The following is a 26,757-nucleotide window of genomic DNA, read 5'->3' as shown; positions in this document are numbered from 1 at the left end:
GCCCTTCCAGAAGTGAATTCATGTTGCTTTGATCTTTCACTATCTCTCATTCCTCTCCCTGATGTTCATTCCTCTCCCTTATCCCAACCTACCCTACTCCTCTGTCTCTCATCCTGTCTCTTCTCCCACTTTCACTCACCTCATTCACTCCCTCAGATACTCTTTTGTACTTTCACTCCCTTTTCTGACAGTACCGCTCACACTCTTCAGACGGTCCAACAATCATTCACTCACAGCCACACTCTTTCAATAACTCACTCTCACAACCAGTGCCTCCCCTGTAATAGACGCCAGCACAATCTTCTATTCACCAGCATTGGATCTTTCATGGAATCACATGTTTAGAATATTCCCCGTCGTCAGACTGGGAACCCTCGGTACATTTATAAAGCCGTTTCCCATAGGAAAAATTTTGACACTTCTGTGTCCTATCTACGTTGTTTTGGGCTGCTTACGCATGCCCCAATAGGACGTAGCATTATAAATGTCCCACCCCCGCGGCTCCCTTCAGATTTCAACCGTCTTCCAAAGTAGTGGGATCACCTCGCGTCATCTACTATTTTTGCTAGGTTGTTTTCGTCGTTTTCCTAATGTCTGGCAAAGCTCTTTTTCGACCGTCTGCTACATGCGGGTTAAAGAAAGTGTATGAAGGTGATGGCCATATGGACTGTATATATTGTCTCCACCCTCACCAGTCGGCAGACAATTGTGACATCTTTAAGGGCTTCTCCCAGAAGACTCTCAAAGACCGGAGTCAGCGGTTGGTGGCTTGGTTGAACGATGGAGCGGGTGCATACCCCCCTTCGGAGGTAGGCTCCACGCATAGCTTGGCCTCGACAACAAAATCTTTAGGGGCTCCCCGCCATTCAGCATCAGCTGAACCTCCGGTGAAGAAGGCTCGTCCGTTGGAGAAAGGCTGTTTGGAAAAACACTCCACGAGAGAATCTTCACTAAAAGCGAAAAACTCATCGTCATCCTCCTCGTCTAAGAAGGAGAGGAAAGATCAGTCAAAATCCTCCTCAGGTGATCATCATAGATCATCCTCGAGCCGAGAGTCTGCAAAACACAGATCAAGTTCAAAAAAGAAGGGAACCCCACAGGGATCTGCTCAGCTACCAGCGTCGTCGACTGGCGGGCGATCGTCGACGCCCTCACTGCCAGTGACGCAGATCGTCTCTTCGGGTGTTCCGCCGCAGGTGACGGCGACGACGACAGGGAAAAATGTAACCTCTTCGATGGAGACTCCACAGGAGGCCTGGCGACCAGAAGTATATGACCCAATATTGCCGGAAACCTTGTTGCAGCAGGAGGCGGCCTTGTCCATATCCTCTGTGGACGACTAGCGTGAGCAGCTGGCTGGACCTGCAGAACTTGGGTTGCAAGGGGTTAGCAGGCTGACTTTTTCGAGCGGGACAAGTATCCCAGTTACAACCCCATTGCTTAACCCGCAAGCTGTTTTGTCTCTGAAAGTTCTATCTACATTGCAGACTTTGTTGAAGAAATTGGATGAGAAGTTACCTCAGGTGAGAGCTCCGACGAGACCAGGCGGCGACGAGCCATGTCCTTCCCATCGACCAACTCCGATGGCGTCGACGGCGATGCCGTCCCGTGAAGGCCTTCCAGGTGCACGCCCAGAGGAAGGAGAGCTGCTGGATTCCGAATCAGATAGAGAGTCCATATCGGATATATCTTTATCCCCCTCTAGAGACCCGACCTGGGAGTCAGAAGCGGAAATGGAAGCTCCAAGGAGCCCAGCCCAGCCGTCAACCCCGGATGACATTGGTTCTTTCCACCCTATGATGAGTAAGGCTTGTACTGAATTTGGACTAGCCCAGGAGGAGGAGAAAAAAGACTGTTTTCTGTTCGATCATATTGGGAAAAGGAGGAAGTTAGTGTTTTCAGTCCCCATATTAGATCATGTGTGGCAAGAAGGACTTCAGACGATGCGTCATCCGACATGGCTCCTCGCCGCCTGGTCTCGTCGGAGCTGTCACCTGAGGTAACTTCTCATCCAATTTCTTCAACAAAGTCTGCAATGTAGATAGAACTTCCAGAGACAAATGCACGACTCCTCCGGAGAACGAAGCCAGGAGGCAAGATGCCTTTGGCAAGAAGGGGTTGTCGGTGGGTGCAACAACAGTGAAGGCGGCCAATTCTCTAGCTATTATGGCCAGGTATGATAGAGAGATGTGGCATCGTTTGGCACCCATACTAGAACATCTCCCAGACGAACACAGAAAGGTGGCGATGTTACTCGTCTGAGAAGGGGAAGAGGCCTCTAATCACTCTATAAATATTGCTGTGGACCTGGCAGAATCGGGTTTTAAGCAGGTTAACAACGGGGTGGTTCTGAGGAGACAAGCATGGCTAAAGTGCACCAACTTTCGACCTGAAGTGCAATATAAGGTGTTGGATATGCCTTTTGAGGGCGACCTTTGTTTTGGTGAAAAGGTGGACGAGGCCTTGAAAGGCATGAAGGAGAGTGTTTTCGTTCATTTCGCCCCTTTAGAAGAGCGTCAGGAAACTCACGGTTCTCGTCATCATGGGACCGTGCCTTCAATAGACCGGCGTACTCTTCGCAGGGCTACAGGCGGGCTTCTCAGACAGCAAAAAGACGTCGGGACTATCAAGCCTCTAGGAAGAGGGGAGGTTACTCCTCGTCGTCGAAAGACAAACAATCTAAAGACCAGCAATGACAGGTTCAGAACGTCCTGGGAGGCAGGGTGTCTCACTGTGTCGACGAACGGTAGAAGATACCCTCGGACCGGTGGGTTTTGGACACTGTAAAGTTCGGTCATTCCTTACAATTCAAAAGCAAGCCGTTGCACATTCCACCAGTGTTTTCGGGTCAACCCCACCTGAACGTTTTAAGACAAGAGGTAGTACTTATGCTACAAAAAGCAGCTATAGAATTGATACCTGCGTCGCAGAGGGGTCAAGGAGTGTATTCCCGATAGTTCATGGTGAAGAAGCCCAACGGAAAATGGCGTCCTATTCTCGACCTTCGGGACCTCAACAAAACGTTAAAAAATCTAAAATTCAAAATGCTCACACTTCAGGAAGTGATCCGGTCGATTCAACAAGAGGATTTTCTGGCGTCGTTGGATCCCAAGGACGCGTACTTTCACAATCCAATGCGTCGATGACACAGAAAGTTCCTAAGGTTTGTAGTCGGGCGGACCCACTACCAGTTCACAGTGCTCCCTTTTGGACTAAAATCGTCTCCCAGGATGTTCACGAAATGCCTAGCCTTGGTTGCAGCATGGTTGAGAAAACAGGGACATCATGTTTACCCGTACCTGGATGACTGGTTAGTGAGGGGATCGTCCCCTATGTCAACTCTGGCAAGTGTAGAAGCTACCATGCAGCTTCTGCGACGACTAGGATTTGCGGTATACTTCGAAAAATCCTCATTGACTCCGTCAAGACGCTTGGTGTTCTTGGGTGCACAGTTCATAACTCAGTCAGGACTGGTGAGACCATCCGTGGAGAGGATCCACAGACTCAATCAGCTTGCAAGGCAATGGAGAGTCAATACCAAAGTGTCAGTAAGAAAATATATGTGGATACTAGGTGCCATGGCCTCATGCATCCCTTTGGTGAACAACTGCCGCCTTTACATGAGGCCGATTCAAGAATTCCTGGCAGACCGATGGACCCAGAGCCAGGGACTTTGGTCGGACAATCTGACCGTCGACGACGAGTACTGTGGGCACTTTGATGGTGACAAGTCTTCGAAAACCTGTCCAGAGGGGTTCCCCTGCAAGAGCCGGAGTTTCACATGACCATAGTGACGGACGCGTCGCTGACTGGATGGGGGGCACATCTGGGCGCTCTCCAAACGCAAGGCCGGTGGTCGTCGGAGGAGTCGCTCCTTCATATCAATGTGCTAGAGTTGAGGGCAGTGCGTTGGGCCCTGAAAGCTTTTCTACCTCACATAAAAGGGTTAGTGGTGAGAATATTGACAGACAATACGACAACTATGTTTTACTTAAGAAAACAAGGAGGTACTCGCTCCAGGACTCTTTCCACCGAGGCTCAGGAGGTATGGAAGTGGGCTCTGCAACAAAATATAACCATCGTAGCCCACCATCTTCCAGGAGTAAATAACGCGCAAGCGGATTTCCTCATAAGGCAAATGGACCAGATACAGGAATGGGAACTGGATGATCTTCAGTTGTCGAAGATATTCAGAAAGTGGGGGCAGCCTTCTCTGGATCTCTTTACAACAAGGGAGAACAAGAAATGCCAACCATACGCCAGCAGATGGCCGCAGATTGATTTGCTGGGGGAAGCGTTCTCCTTCCCGTGGACGGACAAGTTTCTGTACGGCTTTCCCCCGTTTCCACTCATACGGCGGACCCTGCAGTGGATTCACAGATACTGATGTCGAGTGATCTTGGTGGCTCCTTATTGGCCGAGACAGGCGTGGTTCTCCGACCTGCTACAGCTTTTAATAGCGCGGCCGGTAACGTTTCAGAAAGTCCTGAACATCCTGTCCCGGGACAAGGGAACAGTGTGGCACCACGACCCGGACACTCTCAACCTGACAGCTTGGCTCCTGACTTCTCGGAGATTGGTACCCTGAATATTTCATCGGACTGCCGTCGAATTCTGCAAGGCGCGTGAGCTCCGTTCACAAACACTTCGTATGCATGCAAATGGAGGAGATTCTGCGTGTGGTGTCAAAATCAGCCGGGGTTGCAGCCCCTGAATATAACTCCGGAACAGCTTCTACCATATTTGCTGCATTTAGCAGAGAGTGGGTTATCTTTTTCATCGATAAAAGTACACCTAGCAGCCATTTCAAGGTTCACGCGGAGAAGACAGTCGTTGCCGTTGTTTAGTGATAGGCTGATAAAGCACTTCATGAAAGGTTTATTTCGTACATTTCCACCGATTAAACACATTCCTCCGACCAAGAGTCATAACTTAGTGTTGGCGGAGGTAATGAAAGCTCCCTTTGAACCTATGGCTTCCTTGTCTATGAAGTCTTATCGTGGAAGTTGGCTTTTCTGGTAGCTATCACTTCAGCTCGACGACTCTCGGAGATACAAGCATTGGTAATAGATCCTCCGTACTTGAGGTTCTTTAAGGACAAAGTGGTGCTGGCAACCAACCCTCATTTTATTCCGAAAGTTCCTACTCTTTTTCATAAGCATTCGTCAATTGTACTACCTACCTTTTTCACAATTCCTTCATCGGTTGCGGAAAAAGCCCTCCATACTTTGGACGTGAAAAGAGCTCTAAAGTTTTATCTTCATCGGACTCAGCAATTCAGGACTACGCAACAACTGTTTGTGGCTTATGGTCCGTCGACGAGAGGAAAGGCAATCTCAAAACAAGGACTAGCTCGATGCGTCGCGTCTGCGATTGCTTTTTGTCACTCCAAGGCGGGGAAACCGCTAGAAGGACGTCCGAGAGCTCATTCCACGAGATCAACTTCGTCTTCGGCGGCATTGTGGGCCGGAATTCCGCTGGCAGATATTTGTCAAGTGGCATCCTGGTCGGTGCCACATACATTTACCCGCCATTATTGCCTCAACGGCAGCATGCAGACGATGTACAGATGGGACGAGCAGTCTTACGGCATCTGTTTCAGTGAGGTAAGCCCTATTCAGGGGAATGGCCTTAATCTATATATATATATCTTAATGTATATTGTGGTTGTTGTTGTTGTTTTTCAGACCAACCTGTAACCGCTTCATTTTTGAAAAAAAATAAATAGAATTGTGCTTAGGATGGTATTGGTTTGCATTCACACCGCCAAATCAGGATTACTGCAATACAATCTATTTTAAGCATGTGAATCCATGAAAGATCCAATGCTGGAGAAGGGAATAGTTTCTTACCTGTAACTCCATTTCTCCAGCATTGGTATCTTTCATGGATTCACATGCGCCCGCCGGCCTCCCCTGAATGCAATATATATATATATATATATATATATATATATATATATATATATATATATATATATATATATATATATCCCATTCTACTTTGGAGGGGTTAAAATCTGATGGGAGCCGCGGGGGTGGGGCATTTATACCGCTATGTCCTGTTGGGGCATGCGTAAGCAGCCCAAAACGACGTAGATAGGACACAAAAGTGTCGAATTTTTTCCTTTGGAAAACGGCTTTATAAATGTACCAAGGGTTCCCAGTCTGGCGACAGGGAATATTCTAAGCATGTGAATCCATGAAAGATACCAATGCTGGAGAAATGGAGTTACATGTAAGAAACTATTCCCATCACTTGTCTCTATCATCCTCCTTCGGCCTGGTCTCTTTGTACGCCTTTGCTTCACCTGATCTCACCAAACACACCTCCTCATCTCTGTACCTCGCTGCTTTCTTAAAGGCCGGACTTCTCTTGTTTTTCTTATCATCCCCTCCCTGTTGGCCCATTGTTGACATGATTTCTGTTACCAGTCTAAACTCTGTTTGCCCTGGGTCTGTGCCACAACAGCGTTAGATTTCAAACTCCCTCGGTAACCCTGCCCCCTTCTCATATGCAGCGCGCACTGCAGCCCCCTGTGGATCTCGGTGTTTTCGCTGTCATCGCAGAGATGCAGTGAGTCTTGAATGGAGTTGTATTACTTTGCCCAACTGGCATAGATGCATTTTCCTCTTTGCTGCAGCCAGCAGTTTCATTCCAGAGAGCTGGCGATTCTCCTTCTCTAGAAGGCCTCCTGGGATGGATAGTGCTGTAGAATGACAAACAGAATTTTAGCCAGTAATAGGTACCGTAGGCATTGGATGGCAGACAGTGGGTTAATAGTGTTTTTATTACTGTTTGTATTTTTGGCTTATTTGAAGACTCGTATTTTTATAAAACCTTGGTTGGACATTATTTTATTTTGGTACCACAGTACTGTTGCCATTTGAATGCTTTTTGGTAGCTCACTCCCATCCACTGTACTATAGCATGTCCTTATCCCACATTACTGCAAGGGCCGAAGGAGGGATACCTGTTGGCGTGTGCCCTGTTTCAATTTTATGTTTAGGATTACTACTGGTTTAGTAGTAGTGTGGGGCTGAGTAGGGGTTTTATACATAATTTACCCCTGTAATCGTGCAGAGCAGTAGACATTCCGTCACAGAAATTTTGTGTGCAAAATGTTCTTGCCTTCAGTAAGTGCCAGTGGTAAGCCAGTTAATACGGTTATAATTTGAGTTGTGAATCGTAAGCATTTCTTTGGGTGATTAGTAGAATTATTCTAAGCAAATGGTTGAAGCTGCTCTCAAGGTACTTCACTTGCTTGCTCTGGTCTCACCTTTTGAAACCAAGCTATGGAACTCTAAAATCTTTTGCATGCTAGAGGCCTATTTTTTAAAGCATAGCCCTGACTAGGCGAATATTCCTGAAGTATTGTGCTTTTTGGGAATAAAATGCTAACGTTGAGTTGCCATGACTGATTCCCACAAGTTCCGCAGCACAGCTCTCACACTAGAGCCTAAAATTGATTGGCGTACAGCTGCCATTCAGCAAGGCTTCCTTGGCGCAGCACTGGAGAGGTGGTCCAGCGTAAGTCAGAACGCGACCTTCAAACCCGTAGGATCCATCACGCAGTCGCTCAGACGCTGAGCGAGGAGTGAGAAATTAATTGCTGTTCAGTCTTTGCGGTTGATTACATTAACTGGCTTCTCTGCAATTGACCTCCTGTAATAGATGCAGCCATAAAAGGCATGATAAATGACTTGTAAAATGGCATGAGGTTTCAAAAGGATACATGAAAGAGAAGTCACATATCTATATGGAAATGTGTGACCAGTGCTGACACTTGGGCCAGTTTGGCATTAATAGTGAAAACAGGTGGTGTTTTACATACCATTGCCTAAGGTGAGAGTCTCTCTACTGAGAATGGGCAAGAACAAATATTCTGTTCTTTTGGATGATGCCCACTCAGCAGCGTCAACAGTCATGTTTACGTGGCATACCAGAAGATAAATAACCATTGGCATATCATTCTGACCCTGCCCGCATAGTTAATCCAGCACCGAATGTCCAAGCAGGTCTCCTGAACAAGAGACCCAACAGTAACCTCTAGCAGATGATTATGCCTTTCATGGGCTTCATTAGTGAGCTCAGATGCAGCACTACTCTAGGCACAGAGAGCAAGGGTGTCATGTCTGGAATCCCTTTGCTAGTATAAGGGTGAAACCCCAAGCATTCCAACATTTCCCAAACGTGTGGTACGAAGAGCAAACACAGCCAAATACATATAGTAAATAATGCACTATTATAAATTTGGATTCTTCATACAAATTCCTCCAGTTTTTACATTATAACCCCCCCCCACCTCCAAACCTGTTCAAACTTCTTTGACCCTTAAGGCAGGGATAGACATAAGTGTGGAACCCTGACAGAGAGTGCTGATGTGGGCATCTCAGATGCCGACGTTCTCACCCCTCTGCTGTACGATGCAGAAGGGTTATTATTGGCCCTGGTGTACATTTCTATACAAGTAACAGAATCAGGGCAACACATTGCTGCACCATATGCATTTTCATTGATTGGAAATGCATTTTTTTATATTGTACCTGAACATGACATGCATATTTTCACAAACATTGCATATTTGGTAAGAGTTTATAAGCTGAAATCTGCGTGAAGGTTCATTCATATTTTTGCTTGCAATAGCTACTGCATGTGGAAACCATTGGTATGATACCAGCTAACGTGGGCCTGATTCATGGAACGTTTTCCTATGGGATTGCGCCATTATAAAACACTTCCATGAATCAGGCCCGTAATGAGGCCCTCCGGTAAATGCAGCTCAGTACTCTTTATGCAAAAAACAATTGAACTACACAGCTCAGAATGCCCAAATATATGGAGTTGATGTCCCATAGAAACGTGGTCTTCAGTGTCAATCTCCCTATCAGTCCACCCTAATGTGCATAGGATCATCTCACAACAAAGGTTTTTGCTCTAGTAGGCTTTACCCCAAAAATAATATCACACTTTATTAAACGTCCAAAAAAACTGTTGTTTTTATCTTACCTAACAATGATTTTATCGAATGTTAAATATTCTGCAATTAAAAGTATGTATTCATATACATGTTAATACTTGTAATGGTACCTATCTACTCACTGCTACCTTGAGGCTTACATTTCCAAAATGGTGTGCCAAAATGGCTTGCACAGGATTGCCATTGGCTAAAAAGAGCTTTTACCTTGGTACCTACAATATGCTGGCATTACGGCACGATGTCACTTGGACACCGGAGGACAGATTTACAAAATCTTCCTTTCTTGGGTGGATCACATACTTGAATAAATAACAAATATGGAAAAACACCACATTTTCTGACAAAACAGAATCACTAATGCACAAGTAACTTTGCGCAGGCTCTTTGTATGTTTATGGTTTATGTCGGAGGGTGTTGTCTCCAGCCCATTCGTAGGTGCATGTTCAATTCACAGAAGTGTGCACCAAGGAATGTGCTTCGACTGCAGCACATTGCTCCCTGTGCCAACTCTATACTGTCACACCCCAGGTGGAGGGCATGGTGCAAGACTGCCAGGTACAGACATCGGTCTCCTCAGACCCCCATCTACCATTCAGGGACGAATATAGAAATGCTTCTGCATAGTATTCACTTTTACATTTTCTCCCCTGAGAGAGGGGTGTATATGTAAAACTGCCCCATTTAGGCAGCTTGCTCATTACATTCTGCACCATGCAGTCTTTGTGGATTACCCCATTCTGTTTAAAGTTTGACAAACCTTTACCTACCTGTGCATGCTGTTCTGTCAGAACAGCGGTTTTTCCCCATTATGCGGGCACACGTTTCTTTTTCTGTTCCTTCGCTGTCGCATGTTCTCTATTTTTTCCCAGCCAGTATGGACAGTGAAGTGAATGTGAACTTCGGTTATGGCGGGCTATTATTTTGTTACTCTTTTGTAATTTGCTATTCGTGACCCGTTATCCGAAGTGAGAAGCAAACAAATCTGTGTAAATGAATTAATTGCTTTTGCAGTAGGTCCTTTTCTACAGAGCCAGTGACTATGCAACAACGGGCCATCCTAGTTTCACTTCAGTTTTTAAAGAAAGAAGGATTTGATGCACTTTGAATGTTTGTCCCCTATGACAAAAACAGGCTCGGAATCCTGGCTTAGGTGACTGAGGGGATTGTAAATCGATCTGTAAAGCAGATACTGGAAAAATGTTAATCAGTTTGATGTGGACTCTGAAAATGCTGTGTCCATAGATTCTCAAAGGTGGTTTATCATGGTTTATCATGCTAGCAGTTTCGTATTTTCTGCCTGATTTGATTTTTTCTTTAATCTTTCAGGAATTTTAGGAAACATTTGCGAATGGTGGGGAGCCGACGGGTGAAAACGCAAAGTAAGCAACCTTCTCCCTTAAGGGCACTACTAGGGGTGGGGAATAGTGAAGCCTGCTTAGTCACTCATTCATAACTTTACATGGTGCAAGGGTTTGGAATTCCCTGACTTTTGAAATACACATTTCTAATGATCCACGAATAAGCAGCCAGATACTGTCACATAACTAAGGACACACACATCCTCCTTCTACCAAGGGGGAAGCCACAGTGAAGGCTGGAGAAAGTCGTGGCATCGTTCAACTTTCTCTACCTCTTACGTATGTGCATTGAGGGGAGCAGTAGAGAAAGCAAGTATTCGGGCCTTTCTAAGCTCCTAAAGAAGGGCTAGGAAGGATGGCAACAGCTTGATATATCAAATGTTGGAGTGCACCAATACGTAATCAAGGACCCTTGGTGTCCTACTGCAAGAAATGAATCTTCTTGTGCAATTTTTTTTTTAAATAAATTGATTGTAATTTCATTTCAACATCTATCATAGTTAAATAAATTACTCATATTTCATTATCTTTTTTCGGTTGATCTTAGTATTCGCCCAGGTTGCAATTGCTTCATCACCCCTTTATCCTGCTCTCAACTTGTGCATGTTTTTCACAAGTTGCTACAATTTTAATGCATATTGCACTGTATCATCTAACTATAACATACTGCACTTCCCGATGATGAAATAATCATTGTTGTCGTGTTTCAACGACCTTACATTGGTTCTCGGTTCTTTTCACGCTTTTGATAACATCTTCATAAGGACCATGTTTTGATTTCAGTATCATGATGTAATCGAGAACTTTCTTGGAGCACCCTTTATTTGACAATTAAATGATAAAATTGACCAAAGTTCATTGCTTCACCCTTTTATTCAACCAATGGTTTGGCACCCTTTCTGGGCTCAAGCATAATAAGCCCCACCATTGAAAGTCTTTTAGAGGCCATGGATTGTTGGCAGATATAGCAATGCCAAGGATCACTTTTTCCCCTGGTTAAAACTGTGTGCTTAGGAGGAGACTAAGGGACAGAACACTGCCTGTCTCTTCTCCCATCAGCCTACCATTCCTCTCCTGTGTGAAGCAAATGATGACATTTCTGGTTTGGCCTATTTTGTACAACTCACATTTGCCTTCGTTTATCTGTTCACAGCATTTGCTGATCGCAGAGAGAGGAGCTTCAGCCGGTCCTGGAGCGATCCAACTCCAGTCAAGCCTGACTCAATACACGACTCCCGGGAAAGTAAGAGTGAACGTTTCATTTTAAAAAAAGAAAATATTTCTATTTGCATTTTAATAAGAAAAAGAATAATAATCAGTAAACATGCAGAACTGTTTTGATCCCACATACCACCGACTCTGACCTAAAAGTAAAATACTCCTACACCGTGGTCAGCCCATGTTCCCAATGCAACCCCATAAGCCCCCATCTTCTTGCAGTATCTCTTTTGGCCACAGTTATAATAAAAAACGTATTGAAGCGTGTACAGGTCAACTCTCCACATATGTCTACCAGACGCAGCTGGTTTCCAAATCTAGCTGCCGTTCTAGTGCCCCATTAATATGCTTAAAGATATCCTTACAGCATCCCTGCATCAGTGGGCAAGCCCAGAGCACATGCCAATATGAGCCCATCATGATATTTACATTTAGGACACGTTGAGTCCTTCTGTCTGCCTATCTGGCTTAAACTTGAATGGGAGAAGTAAAACCTGTGCTGCACTTTAAGCTTGAACAGATGCAGGCTGAAGTTTATCATAATCTCCCAAGGTACTCACAAGGTTTCCGTCCAGTCAGCTTCCTCCAGCTCGCCCAGATATTTGCCCCATTTCGTTTTCAACCTCATCAGTGGCCTTATCGTGTGATTAACTATAACTTTATTTGTTAAGATTGGTTTGACTGTGATCTTTGCCTCTACCATTTTACGTTCCAATGGGGTGGATTCAGGTAACTCATAATTCCTACTCAACAGGGCATACAATAAAGGCTTGAGTTGCAAGAATTAAAATAATCCACCTAGCCTTAACTGGAACCCCTCTTAAAATTCCATCAATGCGTTTACTTGTCCCACTTTAATCATTTCCACTAAAATAAGGATCCCTCTATCTTCCAAGCATTTTATGGTAGGCATTTTCTGAACCTAAAGGAGGGCTGCAGTACCCTGAGAGAGTGGCTAACAAAATAACTCTGTTTCTACAACCCTTATGTTTGGTCACCTCTCTCAAGGTCTGTACCACAAGAATGCCAGTAGGTGGGAGAGCCGAGATGCCTGTACTGCCATGAAGAAGATGAATAGGGAGTACAAGACACCATCTTATCCATACCTAGCAGGTTTTCTGGCTTGCCCCGGTCTGACTGAATCCTAGCTAAGGCCATTTGTGTTGTCCTATATGAAGTGAGTATTCTTGAGCGATCAAGCATGCCTTCCCAGACCAATCTGCCCATACTAATCTTCAGAATTGCACCTTCCAGTCTAGCAAAATTGGATCTTGGAATTCTATATGGTGTAGAGTGCAAAATGAACAGGAACTTAGCGAAAGATATCATTTTAAAAAATGGCCCCTTGCCCTTCAACATAAGCACAAGCATCTCCATGTTATTTACATCTACCATGAAACCTTCCAACAACGACTCCCAGCTTAACATCAAAATCATTTATGTTCCTAATTACTTGAGTCCCTAGATATTTCAAGGAAATGGGTGCCATGCATAAAGTACAATGTTCAGAAGCTGTGCAATGTTCTCCTTCCAGTCAGTACACGACAGACCTTTTGCAATGTATCCATTGACCACTGTGGTTGCTGTATTCTCTAGTAATATCCATGACCCTTGAGATTGATAGTTCCAAGCACCTCACCTATACTTAAGTAATGGCTGCATACAATGAGACGCTATCATCTGGTCCACTGAAACCCAGGGAGCACTGGGTTTCGTGTAATCCATTCCACTAGTTGTTCCACTACAACAATAATAAGCGTTGGAAAGAAGGCCACCCTGTCTGGTACCCCTTCTTCTGGGGATTTCCCCAGACTCAGAAGTGTATCCTTTCACTTTAACTCTAGCCGCTGGGTCGGCATATACAACAATCAAGGAAGATCAGACCAAAGACTTTTTTGTGCAGCGAAGGCAAAAGAAATGTTCACTCGACATAATCAAATGCCTGATGGAATCCAACAACATCAATATCAACACAGTATCAGGGAAAACCTGATATGCTGTGGGTGCATTAAAAATCCTTTCAAAGTTCATCTGTGTGGATCTGCCCAGCAAACATCTGCACTGGCCTGGATGGACCAGCCCGATGTTACCCCTGTACCTGATTTGTCAGTGCTTTGGCTATGTCTTCATTTCGTTATTATGGTCCAGATAGGGCAGTAGGAAGTACAGAGATTCTGCGCTGACACATTTTTATGAATTACTGCTATTGTGACTAAGCACAGCTCTGGAGGAGAACCCCTTCCCTCTTGCTGGCCATATGTAGTTTGACATATGGACAGCTTACCCTCCACTAAATCCTTTTGTCATGGCAATATGTTTAGAACCAGGCGGTCCTTAAGGGATGCCTTAAAGGTCTTTAGATACCTCATTCTGTTTTCTAGAGGACAATGTGAAAACAAATGCTATTTCGGCCCTTTCTCTTCACATCGACCCTGCTGCATCACATATCTTTGCAACTGATCTAGCTTTTTCATCTCGGTTGTCCAGGCAGGACAACATTTTTCCTGTCTTATCACCATGCTCATAGTCTATACCCTTGCCAAGCCACCTTTATCTGGCCACTTCCAATATAAGTGCTCTATATTTCTGCCACCCTCATGAGCCTCCAGTGTTAAGCCTCATCCTGCGTTTGCAGGAAATCCACTTCCAATTGTAATTCCCAACATCTTTCCTTCTCCTCCCCTCAACTAGCGAAATCGCCTTACCCCTCAGGACTGGCTTGTGCCCTTCTCGAAGGGTACGTGTACTATCAACAGAATCCCTTTACATCAAAATACTTTCTAGCTGCCTCCGGAAGATTGTTCCCGATTACTAGGTCACTATAATATGATATGCATTAAGCCGTCCCATTCCAACTGTTTGGGATCTGTTCATCTACAATTACTTGCACCCTTGAATTTATATAGTCCTACTTATTCTGTTTCCATGAGCCCTAGTTTGTGTGGATTTTGCATTTGTGAAAGGTGTTCCAGAGTCTGTCAAACATATACAAAATGACCGCCTGCTCCACATTTGTCCACCGCAGGATCCCAGTGTTGCTCTGGAGGACCACCCCAATCCGGATAATTCATTCCTTGTGGGCGTCTTTTCACAAAGTGACAAATTGAAGCCAGTTTAGTGTCTAGTGGGCTATTAACCCAGGCATTACACTGGGACCGCACACTCATTGTACATGGGACCTAAGAACATTCACTTGGCCTGAATGGCTTTCCATCACAACCAATATGGATTGTACTTTAAACAGCCTTGAAAGATATATCTGATTACCTTTTCCATCACAAGACATATGAATTGTACTTGAAGAAGCCATGTAATGTAGATCTAAATGTCAGCGCTAATCTGCTATAAAATATGAAATTAATCAGCAAAAATTGAGTATAACTAAAATAAATAACATCCCATTTTTTGACAGAGTCGAAGTGCTGGATGAAATGTCAGGTAGGCAATGCTGCCCCAGTAATCATGTTGGGTTCAATTCCAGGTCACGACCTTCCGAATTCATGTAGCGGCCTTGACGATGACTTTGATGACCTGAACTGGGAGGCGGAGCGAGAACTTGAGGTCATGGCGTGTGATGGAGATGACTTTCTGCCTCCAAAGATAATGGTATATTCCTTTACCCTACTCCCTGACCTGCCAGCCCACATGGTTTGAGCTGTCTGAAGCTAGAGGTGAAAGACAACACCACAGCACTATGCTCTTATGTGCATCCCCGTGCATTCCGTTACCAATTAGCTGTTGCTTGAAAGTTATGAGACTTAGCTCCAGTGTGTATACAGGTAATCCATCGATTCATAGAATCTAGCCATAAAACTATCAACTTAAAATGTGAGTAGCCATTTTTGAAGACATTGCAAACCCATGCTAAAACAACCTAGGTTCGGCATCAGAAATTCAGTTAGAGATTTTTGCTGATTAAATGTGTGGTCATTGTGCTACTCTGGTGTGGATGGGTGTGGGGGGTGCAACGGTAGGGGATAGGGAAAAGCCATTCCCACAATACACATAATTGAAAAAATATAGGTGAGGGGCACAGAGAGATTCAAAGGAGAGGACACCAAAAAGACAAGTACAAAAAAGGCAGCCAAAAACAGTCATCATGGACTTGATTGTGATGGGCACTAAGAATGTCAACGTCATCACGTTCAATTTCAAAGTTTGATGTTCCTTTTCCGTGTGTACTGCTGCCCCTCTGTGTTTTGTACATTGGGCCATACTAGGAACAGAACTATACCAAAACCTCTGAGAGGCATAACTCTTCAAATTGTGGTAGAGGAGTAGCTTTTAGAGACTGTGTGGGGTGATGCAAACTTACTTGTGGGGGAATGTTCTCTGCCAAAGAGGGGTTGTGGAAACTAGTGTCAAGTTAACAGCGAATCGTGCAGTTTAAACACATTGCCCACTGGTACTGCTACTAACCATGCACATTTCTTTAGGTGCTCGCCAGCATGGTAATGCTGTGGTTGTGAGGTGTGTGGTTGGCTTTGTCAGATGAAAGTTCATTGTGCTTGTCCAGCAGCATTGTACGATAATCCCATAGAGTGTCTCTACAGTAGGAGTGTCTTTGAGGTGTTACAAGGGATAAACTGGACAACTGACTACAAATTGTGGGCCCTGAAGTTGTGCCAGGGCATAGTGCAAAAGTGACTTAGCCTGACATCACATAATCTACCATAACTAGAAATCAAGGCTGTGGAAAGAATGTTTTGTGTGAATATAAACAAAGAAATGTCCCCAACTGTGATGTTTCCAAAATTAAAAGTTTGTTGCCAGTTGTTGGGAGGTCTGCTGAGCCTATTATAGTAACAGCAAACACCTGAAAATCATTCTACCTGCCACCTTAAAACAGACCTCGACATATAAATTCAGCACCGAAAAAGCATTGAAACAGTGCATCCTTGCTCTGTTGGCTCTGGGCCTATGTTAGTGCAGTACACCTCCTAAAAGATCCTAAAGCGCCAAGAAACCATGAAAGTTGCAAAGGTTGTTTTATACAAGACTACAAATATGTGTTTTGGCTTTCAAGAAGTACAATAATAGGGTCTTAAAGCGTTTACTTTCAAAGTACAAAAGTCAAATAAAGCAACCTGTCAATACGTAAATCCCTTATATAAGCTAAAACAGTATCATTGTAGCTGTATTTCCCGCTTACTGAATGGAAAACTACAAGTCCCATAATCCAACCCCACCTTTCTTTGCATGTTTAGCTAGTAGACCTTATGGATATAAACTCAGCTTCAAAAATAATGCTTTATTTTGTGACTACTTTCTTGCTCTGGGCATTATTGTGCCATTGTGGTGTTAGGGCATCTAACTTCTTCACACACATTCTAGTGTGTCTCTTTGAAACGTTTCTGTTAAAAGCTGCCATACCTTCACATCTGAAACCAGACACGTAAGGGCCGCTGTGAAGATAAGTTGTCTCCTGCCTCGTGCAAGTGCAGACATCTTGATTACTTAACTAAGACCTGACTTCTTTTCATCAATAATGTATTATATGGTTTTGTCGGTTTAACGCCTAAAGATAGGGCCCTTTCTTTAAAAATGATATGCCTATGTGTCTCTTTGTCTTGCAAGCGTGCACAGATTTTTACGTAATTGCAACTGTGCGGAGGCTTTAGTTGGAAACTTCCCGTCATGGTTTCAATTGCCTTAAATAGCTATGAATCAGAAAAGCGTTGCTGCTAGCAATGAAATGTGTTGCAGAAGTAATTGCCATTGTAATTGTTAACAGCGCAGCCCGCTACACCGTTCATCATCTACGACCTAGCCTGCTCAGGACAGCTACGAATTTCAAAGGAACCCATTCGAATAATGGTGGTTGTGCCATACGTGTGCTTTCTTACATTGCATTGAATAATATAAATCCCAGTAAAATATTACTAAGCTAATCACGATCTGCTCCAAGTACCTTCTAGTTAATTATCTCTCAGAAATGCTGACCTGGAGTAGCTTTTCGCTTCTGTTATCATCAATGGGTTCAAAATGTCTGATTTTTGTGAATCCCACATGACAAGATGTGGCATTAATTAGGGGTGAAAAATAAAGTTAGCTATGTCACCACATATTTAATCGGACCTTCGTGACATTATTTCGTTGTGATGTCTGTGCACCCTTGTAGACTAGAAGCAAAGCACTTATTGCAATGATAGCCACTGTAGCTGGTGGTTCCAGCTGATTACATCCTGCCGGGCCAAGTTAACAGCCCCAAGCGAAGTGAGGGTTTTTAACAAAGTCAGCGTAACTATTACCAGTTGGTACATTCCACCATTAGCACCCGGCTGTTCAGCTGTTTTCTTTTTGGGAAAGAGTTCAAGCAAGATAGGTATGCAAACCCATCTACCAAAAAGAAGATGGCCTCTATGCATACATCAAAAGGAGCTCTCCAGCTCCTTTTCTCTCTCCATGGTGGATGAGAGGAGGCGCAACAACTGCGAGTGAATTACCTCACACACATCTGAACTTTCAACAACAAAAAAGACTTTCTATACACTGCATACAACCCTTTCAGATCTACATGGTGCTAACTGACTCCTAAAAGGGAGAAATACCATTTTTTATACACATATAACGTAAAGCTGTTAGTACCCATGTTCTACATTATTATGCAGATTCACAGTCCCGGTGTACGTGATCAGCCTGGTGTGTGTGGGCGGGGGTGGGGGATGACACTGGGACAGCTTTCTGTATTTTTGTACTACCGCACTTCCGGTAGGCCCGCAGTTCTGCCCACAGTCCGCCTCGGAGTTCCTTACCATTGACTGGGCTGGCAGGCACGCTCGACTGCCTCCCTGCTTGTGCTGTCATCTGCCAGTGCCCCTTAGCAGTCCAATAGAACAAGGCCAATTCTTTAGCATCGTGCAGTGTAGAATTGAAAGGGGGGGAAGACAGTGATGGGCACTTTGAATACTCCCACATTACACGGGGGACCTATATCAGAACGTAAAACGTGTTATTTTCGCAGTCACATTCCTCGTTAGCACTGTTTTCATGCAGTTTTCCTTCTCGTTTTCCTTGATTTCAAATATTTATATATATATTTCTGAGGCTTGTCTATCTGCTTATATCACATGCTATGCATAAGCCGACATCTAGTGGTAGTCGCAGAGTATTACATGATTTGTTTTCAAAACCCAAAAAGGGTCGTTGACTGGGCGTGTCAGTAACACTATCCCTTGTGTGACATCTACTCTGCCTTGTCCTTCACGTGTCGAGGTCCCTCAGTTTGTTTTTTTCCACCATCATGGTCGGCTGATAGTTTGTGGAGTTTGTCTGGCTAACACCTTTGATTAGATCAAGTTTAATTTTAGACTTTCTTGCTATTCTTTCTGCAAATGCCCATCGCCCACCGCACTACTGACTGCTTCGGCAGGCTTTGACGAATGGCTACATTGTCGACGACGCTCAAATGCCTTGATGAACCTACACAGGCCTTACTGGGCCTCAGCCCTTCACAGTAGGGAGTGTGGGGAGTGGTCATACACTTGTAACCTTTTAGAGAATGCCTCTTTTGATGACCCCTTATCTTCCCTTTTATTATGTGCTGCGCTTTCCACTATCAAAGGAATACACTGCATTTAAATTTTGCTCTTCCCGCAAAAGGAAATACCCCTGCAATCACTGTCTGTCAAGGGATCACCCTGAGAAAATGTGCAAGTGCAGCAGACTTTTCTGCCCAAAAAGCCTAAAGGACAGTCGAACCAAACGCTGGGCCGCCCATGCCATGCCAGCTGAGACCTCCATAGACGTGGCAGGGGAATCCAGTGAGGGCAGCATCAACGTCCTTAGTGACGCTGAAGGCGATCAGGGTTCAATCGAACTCCATGTGCGAACCCCCAGCTCCAACAAGCAGACCAGCGGTCCTGTGACAGAGAAATCACCTGGTGGCTTAGGCAAACACACTTCTCGACACACTAAACACACATGCCACGGCCGACCGTCAACCGTTCAGAGCCATGCAGTGTCGAAGGAGGGGTCCTCTAAACCATCCTTGTCCTCTTGGCCATTGCGTTCACATATGCCGCATGACAGGGTCCCGAAACAGGCGCTGAAAGCTGTTTCAAACACTGCGCCTAGAAAATCACTTCTTTCACGCGCAGAAGGGCATGTGTCAAAAGGCGCTTCAGCGCCCCTCCCTGCCTCCATGTCCAAAATGAAAGAACTTATCAAAAACACATTACAGTTACACTTTTAAAATCAAAAAACATCGAAAACAGCAAAATCTTCAACACCCCTACCGTCCAAGCCCTCTACCTCACATGATAGCAGACTTTCTCCCTTTGATAACACCTTTTCAAGGGCCATGCATCACAAGGACTCTACACCCTTGCAACAAACCCCGACTTCCTCAGTCTTTCCAAAATCAACTGAGTGGACCCCAGAGAGCTTTGATAGGGTCATGAGGAGAATGTCCTGCTTTGTGGATGCCATGGACCAGCACCCTGAGGAACTCAAGAACCTTCAGGGCCAGGGATGAACCATCTGCTAAAGGGCCACGTCTGGACACTTCACAGCTCAGCACTTTCACCCAAACCCGGGCCCACCTCACAGTACCTTGACCTCTCACAGGATCTTTATATTATAGACCCCTCAGGTTCCCAGGATCCTGGATCTCAGGGAGATCAAGGCAGGACCAATACTATGACGATGGGGACATCTACGCCAGTTAGTCACCTGACCATCAAGATCAGCCAGTCGCTGACTCTCCAGTTGACAATCAGCTCCAGTATAATGAACTACTTCTCAAGGCCGCCCAACATTTTAAAATAGACACCCATGAGGCCCAAATTGACAAGGATTTTGTGGAGGACATTCTTGGAGACAAGAAATCTGCCACATAATTTATCCCCCCTCCTACAATCCGTCCAAAGGCGTATTCAGCCTTATCTTCTTACACCAAATCTTTACAAGAGCGATCAACCTCTGCATCAAGAAAATATTCAGGCCAGCCCCCACCAACCCTCTGTACATCAGAGGTCAACTTAAACCTGATTCCTTGGTTGTCACCACCACAAGGAAGAGGGCGGGCACACCTCTAGCCTCTGTGGAGCCCCACCTTATAAAGAAAGCAAAAAGATGTATACCTTTGGCAGACAAGTGGCAAACCAAAATAGCCATCAATACCACCCTCCAGGCTAGCTATGGTTGCCATTAAGTGGGAAGAGCTGCAACAAAAATTTGAGGCAGTTCCAGAGCCCGTTAAGTCACAACTTCTAAAAACTGTGTCAGAAGGCAAGCAGGTGACTAACTGCATTAAAAAAAAAACAACCTAGATGCCGCTGACAATGCAGGCTGCATCATAGCCAAGGGCACATTACTCAAATGCCATGCCTGGCTAAGGCAGTCGGGGCTCAAACTAGAGACGCAGGCCATGTTGCTCAACATGCCCATTGAACCTAATGCTGTGTTCGGTAAGTCAGTCAAAGATGCCCTGAAAAGTGGCAAAGAGGAATACTACACACTAAAATCTCTTGACAATTGTCCAACAAACCTTTTGTCCAAAGGGGGTCTTTTAACACTAGAAGGTTCTGTGGCCAGGGCCACAAAGCTCTGCTGGTTACAATCAAGGCAGCCAATCACCATCGTGGGGCACCCCAAAGGTAAAGTCCTCCAACTTTCAAGGAGTCTACAAAAGGTCTAGGAGCAGGGGTAGAGCCTCCTTTACCAGCGGCTCCACTCCACCCAAGCAATGGCGCCCCAATCCAGGTCCGCTCCCATGACACTCCATTAGGAGGTTGCATCTCACAATTCACCCACGCATGCGAGGGGATCACTTCTGACAAGTTGGTGTTATGCACTGTGGCAGGCGAATACTGAATAGAACCTCTGCAGAGACTGGCCAACCATCCACCAAGACACAGAAAAATGATACCAGAGGAAAGGCTCATATTACTGGAGGAGGTGAAAGCCCTACTGAAAAAAGACGCAATAGAAATCGTCCCAGCAAACCAGGTAAACAAGGGTATTTCTTCAACATACTTGATTGTGCCAATTAAAGACCTAACAATGCACCCGGTACTAGACCTGCGCCCAGCGAACATGTATGTCAAGCCTACAACATTTTGCATGACAACGCTTCAGGAGGTAATTGAATTCTTAAAACAGGGGGATTACATGGCAAAATTGGATATGAAAGATGCATACTTTCATATATCAATGTTCCCAGCACACAGAAAGTATCTATGCTTTAAAATAGTGGGAGAACACTACCAATTCAAACTGCTCCCTTTCGGTATAGCCTTAGCACCAAGGGTATTCACAAACATACTAGCAGTGGTAGCGGAGCACCTACGCAGAGAGTCAATCCCAGTGTACCCTTATCTGGATGACGGCCTGATAACAGGGGAGTGCCCTCAAATTTGCAAAGACAACACCCAAAGAACAATCAACATTCTGTTCCAATTGGGATTCTCCATCAAGGAGAAAAAATCAAGTCTCCTTTTCATTCTAACAAAACAATTCCTAAGAGAAATCATAAAAACCGAGGAGGGGCTAGTCTTTCCCTGAAACAAAAGAGTTCAGAACATGATGTTGCAAATACCCCACTATCTAGCTGGTCGCTAAATAATTGTATATAAACGCAATGCGCCTGCTCGGGATGATGACCTCAGGCATTTACCATCAGAAATACGATTACGGTGAGTAATATATGCCATATATATATTGTGTGGGGGTTAGGCATGGTGAGGTGAGAGGTATGGCGTGAATTAGAGAGGGGATTGGGGGAACCCCCATTTGAAAATAAAAACATTGAGTAAAAAGACCATTAGGAAAACTGCACTATTTAAGTGCAACCGAGGAGAGTGTAGAATTACCAGACGTTCCGGAATTAGGATCTCTGTCCCCCGTCCCAAGAGTTTTAAAATTAAATAAATGTGTCCCATTTTGGGAAAGGGAGGGTGGCCAAAAATATGTTTTCTAGTATCATCATTGGTTGAAGCCCCAGGGTAGCCTCGAACCTCCAACCTTTTTGTCCATAACCACAATCACAGCATCTACTGATTGCGCCACTAAGACTGGATAAAAAGCCAGTGTAGCAAGCCTGTAACAACAATCAAAGCAGAAGCTCCTCAAAGCGCTATAGTGCGGTATCGTGATATATATATGAGACATGCTGGAAATATTTATTTTAATGCATGATCCCATGGGGAGGGTGTGCCATGGAAGGGGTGTGTGACAGAGGTGGGGGAAGGGGATGAATGGGCTTAGAGTGCTAGTCCTACGTCTATGTTTCTAACCTGTCCTAGTTTTTGATTTTCAAAATCTGGTCGCACTAGGAAAGTGACATAGAAAATAACACATAGAACCATACCAGAGTTGTGGGAGGGAAAGAGACTCAATGTTACGCATATGAGTGCTCCTCAAAGCTGTTCATGTACGTTTATTATTGATGGTCTGCCAGCAGAGTGTAATACACAGGAAAGCGATACTGGCAAAGAAATGTAGACCCCGTAATTCGGGCAGCCCACTATATTATCATAGAGCAAACTACTCATTCACAATATTTGCCCTCCTAAGACACTTTCCGCTGGGCCTTCTTAGCGTGGACTCTGTAAAACAGTCTCACTGCAATGAGGATATGGTCGGTGGGAGAGAAAAGGGCTCTGTATGTGACTGTGACTGGTCACAGAGAGTCTGTTTTAGGGGAATTTATAGATTTCCCAGCATTTGGATCACTGTCAATGACTGGTATTGTCTGGTCAGTGACAGTCTCTCCCAATTTCCGGCCTCGGGAATCAAAGAGCCTTGGGAGAGATGTAAGTATGCTAAATAAGAGGGATCTCGTGGGGCTTACCTTCATAGCATACCAAGTGTAATTTCAACGTGCACAATTAACACTCACCGCTGTAAGATGCTTATTGTTACACAACTCAATGATACCAAGGGCTTGCTGAACCTGCAGGCTTCAAACCGGTTACCCTGAGGTCAAACACAGTTCCCTGTAGTAGATGCATTAGTCCACTTATATAATAATAATAATAATAATATCTTTAATGTGATTTAGTTTAAATGATAAACTTTACACATATACATCTTATCAATAAATCATATGACAGATAAAAATATAGTTACAATACAATATATATATATATCTTCATATAAAATCAACACAGTACAATATGCTCAGATTCAGAGGATAAAATATAATTCATTATCTCTTTGTACTATCAATATAACAAATGCAGATCATCCTGACTCTTAGTTAAAATGTATTATATTTAAATTTTTAATTTTTAAAACCTCCTTCCTCAAATCTCATTTCCATATAGAAGGCTGGGCCCAAGAAGATCTTGGCAAGGCTCATATAGATAGATATACCCAATTTGGCTTCCACCTTCATCTCGATAGTATAAAGTGCTGTTAACAAACGCATACTTTTAGTGTTAACACAATAATTCCAGAACAGCATCTCCCGTATGGTCTCCCAATTGTATACATATTTTTCTAGATGTAGTCTTATATCATCCATCATTACCTGGCATTCTGTGAGGACATGCTTAGCTGTCTCATATAATTCCTGTTTCTTACATAGGCTACAATAGCGTTGTTCTTTAGGTATGTTTTCTGTCACCCCCGTGGTCATCCTAATGGGAAGATATTCTATTCTTAATAAAATTATAAATCTCCTGAGCCTATGGGATGGGCATATAAGCAAGTATTGCTGTGGTTTCTTAAAGTTATATAGCCTAGTTTGCAGACAATTATAACTTTTTAGCTTGCTAAAATGTTCGTAATTTTCAAGCCAATCCCATAGCTCTATCCGTCTCCCCATTACAGCCTGCATTGCCTCCGTATAGGACCCATCTCGGTGTGTCCATCAAATGTCTTTAGTCCACTTATATAATCATTGAGCCACCACATACTCAAAAGATTCCGCAGGCTACCCTGTCAGGAACACATCTCATTTAAGATAGCCCACTGAGAAACTCAACATCTCAGGAGACTAATGCACCACCAGAAGCCACAGCATTTCCAGGCTGGAAACAAAAAACTGCACAAGTGGAAATAACTAGAAAACAGGCCTTTTCCTCCTATTCCCTCTGTTCCAGGAGCAAGTTATCAATGCAGACCAGTCCATCCTTCCCATCCTACACTTCAGACTCTACTCTTGAAAGAATATCTAGTCAATCGCTGATCACTCCACTTAACCCTACTTCTCCGCCTCCAGAGCTCCCCTCCTCCTCTACTACCCCTTCTCATCCCAGCTACATCTGCTACCCACTCATCCTACCTGTAAGCTCCCAGCCATGTCCCCTTTCAGCAGCCCTTTTCTGCTTCCTAACTAAATTCAATGTCTTAAACCCCGTACATACAATAAATACATACAAGCATACATTCCATTTGTCAATTTGTCTTGCGTCTCACAAACAGGCACAGCTTTGAGAGGTACACAACATGTGCAACGTGTATGGAATAGCAACCTAGAGACGGGGTAAGTACGACGAATCCACAATCAGCTCGGTACTACCTTATTGAGACGGGCAGGATTACACAGAGTCAGAAAAAGTATCTCCATATACCAATGTCTGAAGGGGGAATATTTCTTTAATAGGCCTTAAAACAAGATGCAACACAGCACTAGAGGAATCTGTACTGCTTCTCGCTGGTTGAACAATGGTTTTAGTTCAGTCCTTCTACTTACATTGCGAATTTATATTTGGAAGCATTCCCTTTTATTATGATGAAAAGCAAGCTTTTATAGTTCTCTTAAGAGCGGGCATGTAATTACATCCTTCTGTGAAGCTCCATGTGTAACGGTCTGCCTGGGCTGGCACAATTCTTGGTTAACCGTATAACACCAAACCAAAGTTTGTAGAGTAATGTTTGAAAGGTGATGTGTGGCTATAGGACTCTACATATTACATATTAATACAACACCTTCCATTAGTGGATCCGTTTTATAAAAAGGGCAAAAGGAGAACATGCTATAAAACTTTACAGGCAGCTTGTTGCAGAATATATTCCATTTTATATGCTGCGACGAGGGAATGCAATGTATACCTTTATGTAGTTGAGTTAGCGAATATCTTGCATAGCGGTTGAGAGTAGCATGTAAAGCACAGCACCTTCCTAAAGTGCACTTGATAGTGTATCTGTTCAGTAGAACAAGCACATTTTCCTCATAGGGCTGGCTAAAAGTGTAGATTTTCTATAAGTGGGTAAGTAATGTGTTATAGGAAACGCCTCGGGAAGGGGCAGTCTGTTTATGTGGAACACACATTACAAAGGTAAGTATTTTATGGCAGTGGATAGATCTAGAGGCAGCATGTGTAAGGGGATGGAGGGTCCGTCGCTGATAGTCTGAGGTCAGGATCATAACACAGGCTTGTACGACAACCCAAGATGTCAGTATAGATAAGTACAGAGGAGGATTCCCAGATACAGGTGGGAAAAGTGTTTCACAGAGTAAGGGGCTAGAGAGAACCTTCTGTCACCTCTGCCTGAGTATCTGTGGGTGGACCGTCTTAAAAGTACTGCAGTTGGTCAGCTGGAAGTAAGTCCTTGGTCGTGTGGTAGGATGTATCTTGTATACCAGCTAACAGTGAGCAGAGAGGTGGTGACATTTGTACATATGGCATAATAGTTTAAATGAAAGGTGTTTTTTATAAGAAGTCCGTGCACATTTTTCAGGAAAGGTGACATAGAAACCTGCTTTTAAATGCCATCATTTAGGTGGCCTTCTGTTTTGTGTGCCACCTGGATCCATTTGACTTGGTAGACACATATGTTGGTGAATATGGTGTTGGCTTAATATAAGCAAGAGTTTGAAGCAGTTCACACATTTTCTTGATGCATAAAGGTGAGTCATTTGTTAAAAGATGTTATTGGAAGAAGCATTATTTTATCACTGCACCATTCTAAGGGCCTCATTACACGGACGGCGGTGGACCAAGGTGCTATTAGCTATTAGCACCTTGGTCCATGCCGGTAAAATACCGGCACCGCCTTGGTGGAAAGGGGAATTACCGCCCCACCAACCTTGCCCTTCCCCATTCGCATTTTCGCCCCATAGGGCATAATGGGAATGGGGAAGGTGCTAATTACGGCACCGCAAATTGCGGTACCGTAATTAGCTTCCTGGTCCCTTTGCGGGTTGGTTTTTAACGCTTGCAAAAAGCAGGCTTTAAATTCTCCAACCCGCAAAGGTACCTCGTAGTAAGGCGGTAAGGTTTTACCGGTACCGGTAAAATACCGGTACCG

The 26,757-nt window shown here is 44.2% G+C and overlaps 1 protein-coding gene across 3 annotated transcripts in view; it reads left to right on the top strand.

The window, feature by feature from the left end:
* The window catches only part of NSMF (NMDA receptor synaptonuclear signaling and neuronal migration factor), a 323,292-nt gene that overhangs the window by 171,931 nt on the left and 124,604 nt on the right, over positions 1 to 26,757 (top strand). For all 3 annotated transcript variants that reach the window (XM_069609794.1, XM_069609796.1, XM_069609795.1), the window contains 3 exons: positions 10,307 to 10,359; positions 11,492 to 11,581; positions 15,038 to 15,162. In XM_069609794.1, coding sequence (XP_069465895.1) covers positions 10,307 to 10,359; positions 11,492 to 11,581; positions 15,038 to 15,162 — 268 coding nt within the window. The remainder of the gene's footprint in view (positions 1 to 10,306; positions 10,360 to 11,491; positions 11,582 to 15,037; positions 15,163 to 26,757) is intronic.

This window comes from Ambystoma mexicanum, chromosome 8 (genome assembly GCF_040938575.1).
Source record: "Ambystoma mexicanum isolate Mex_15411 chromosome 8, UKY_AmexF1_1, whole genome shotgun sequence".
NCBI lineage: Eukaryota > Metazoa > Chordata > Amphibia > Caudata > Ambystomatidae > Ambystoma > Ambystoma mexicanum.
This window is presented reverse-complemented; position numbering and strand designations above follow the sequence as displayed.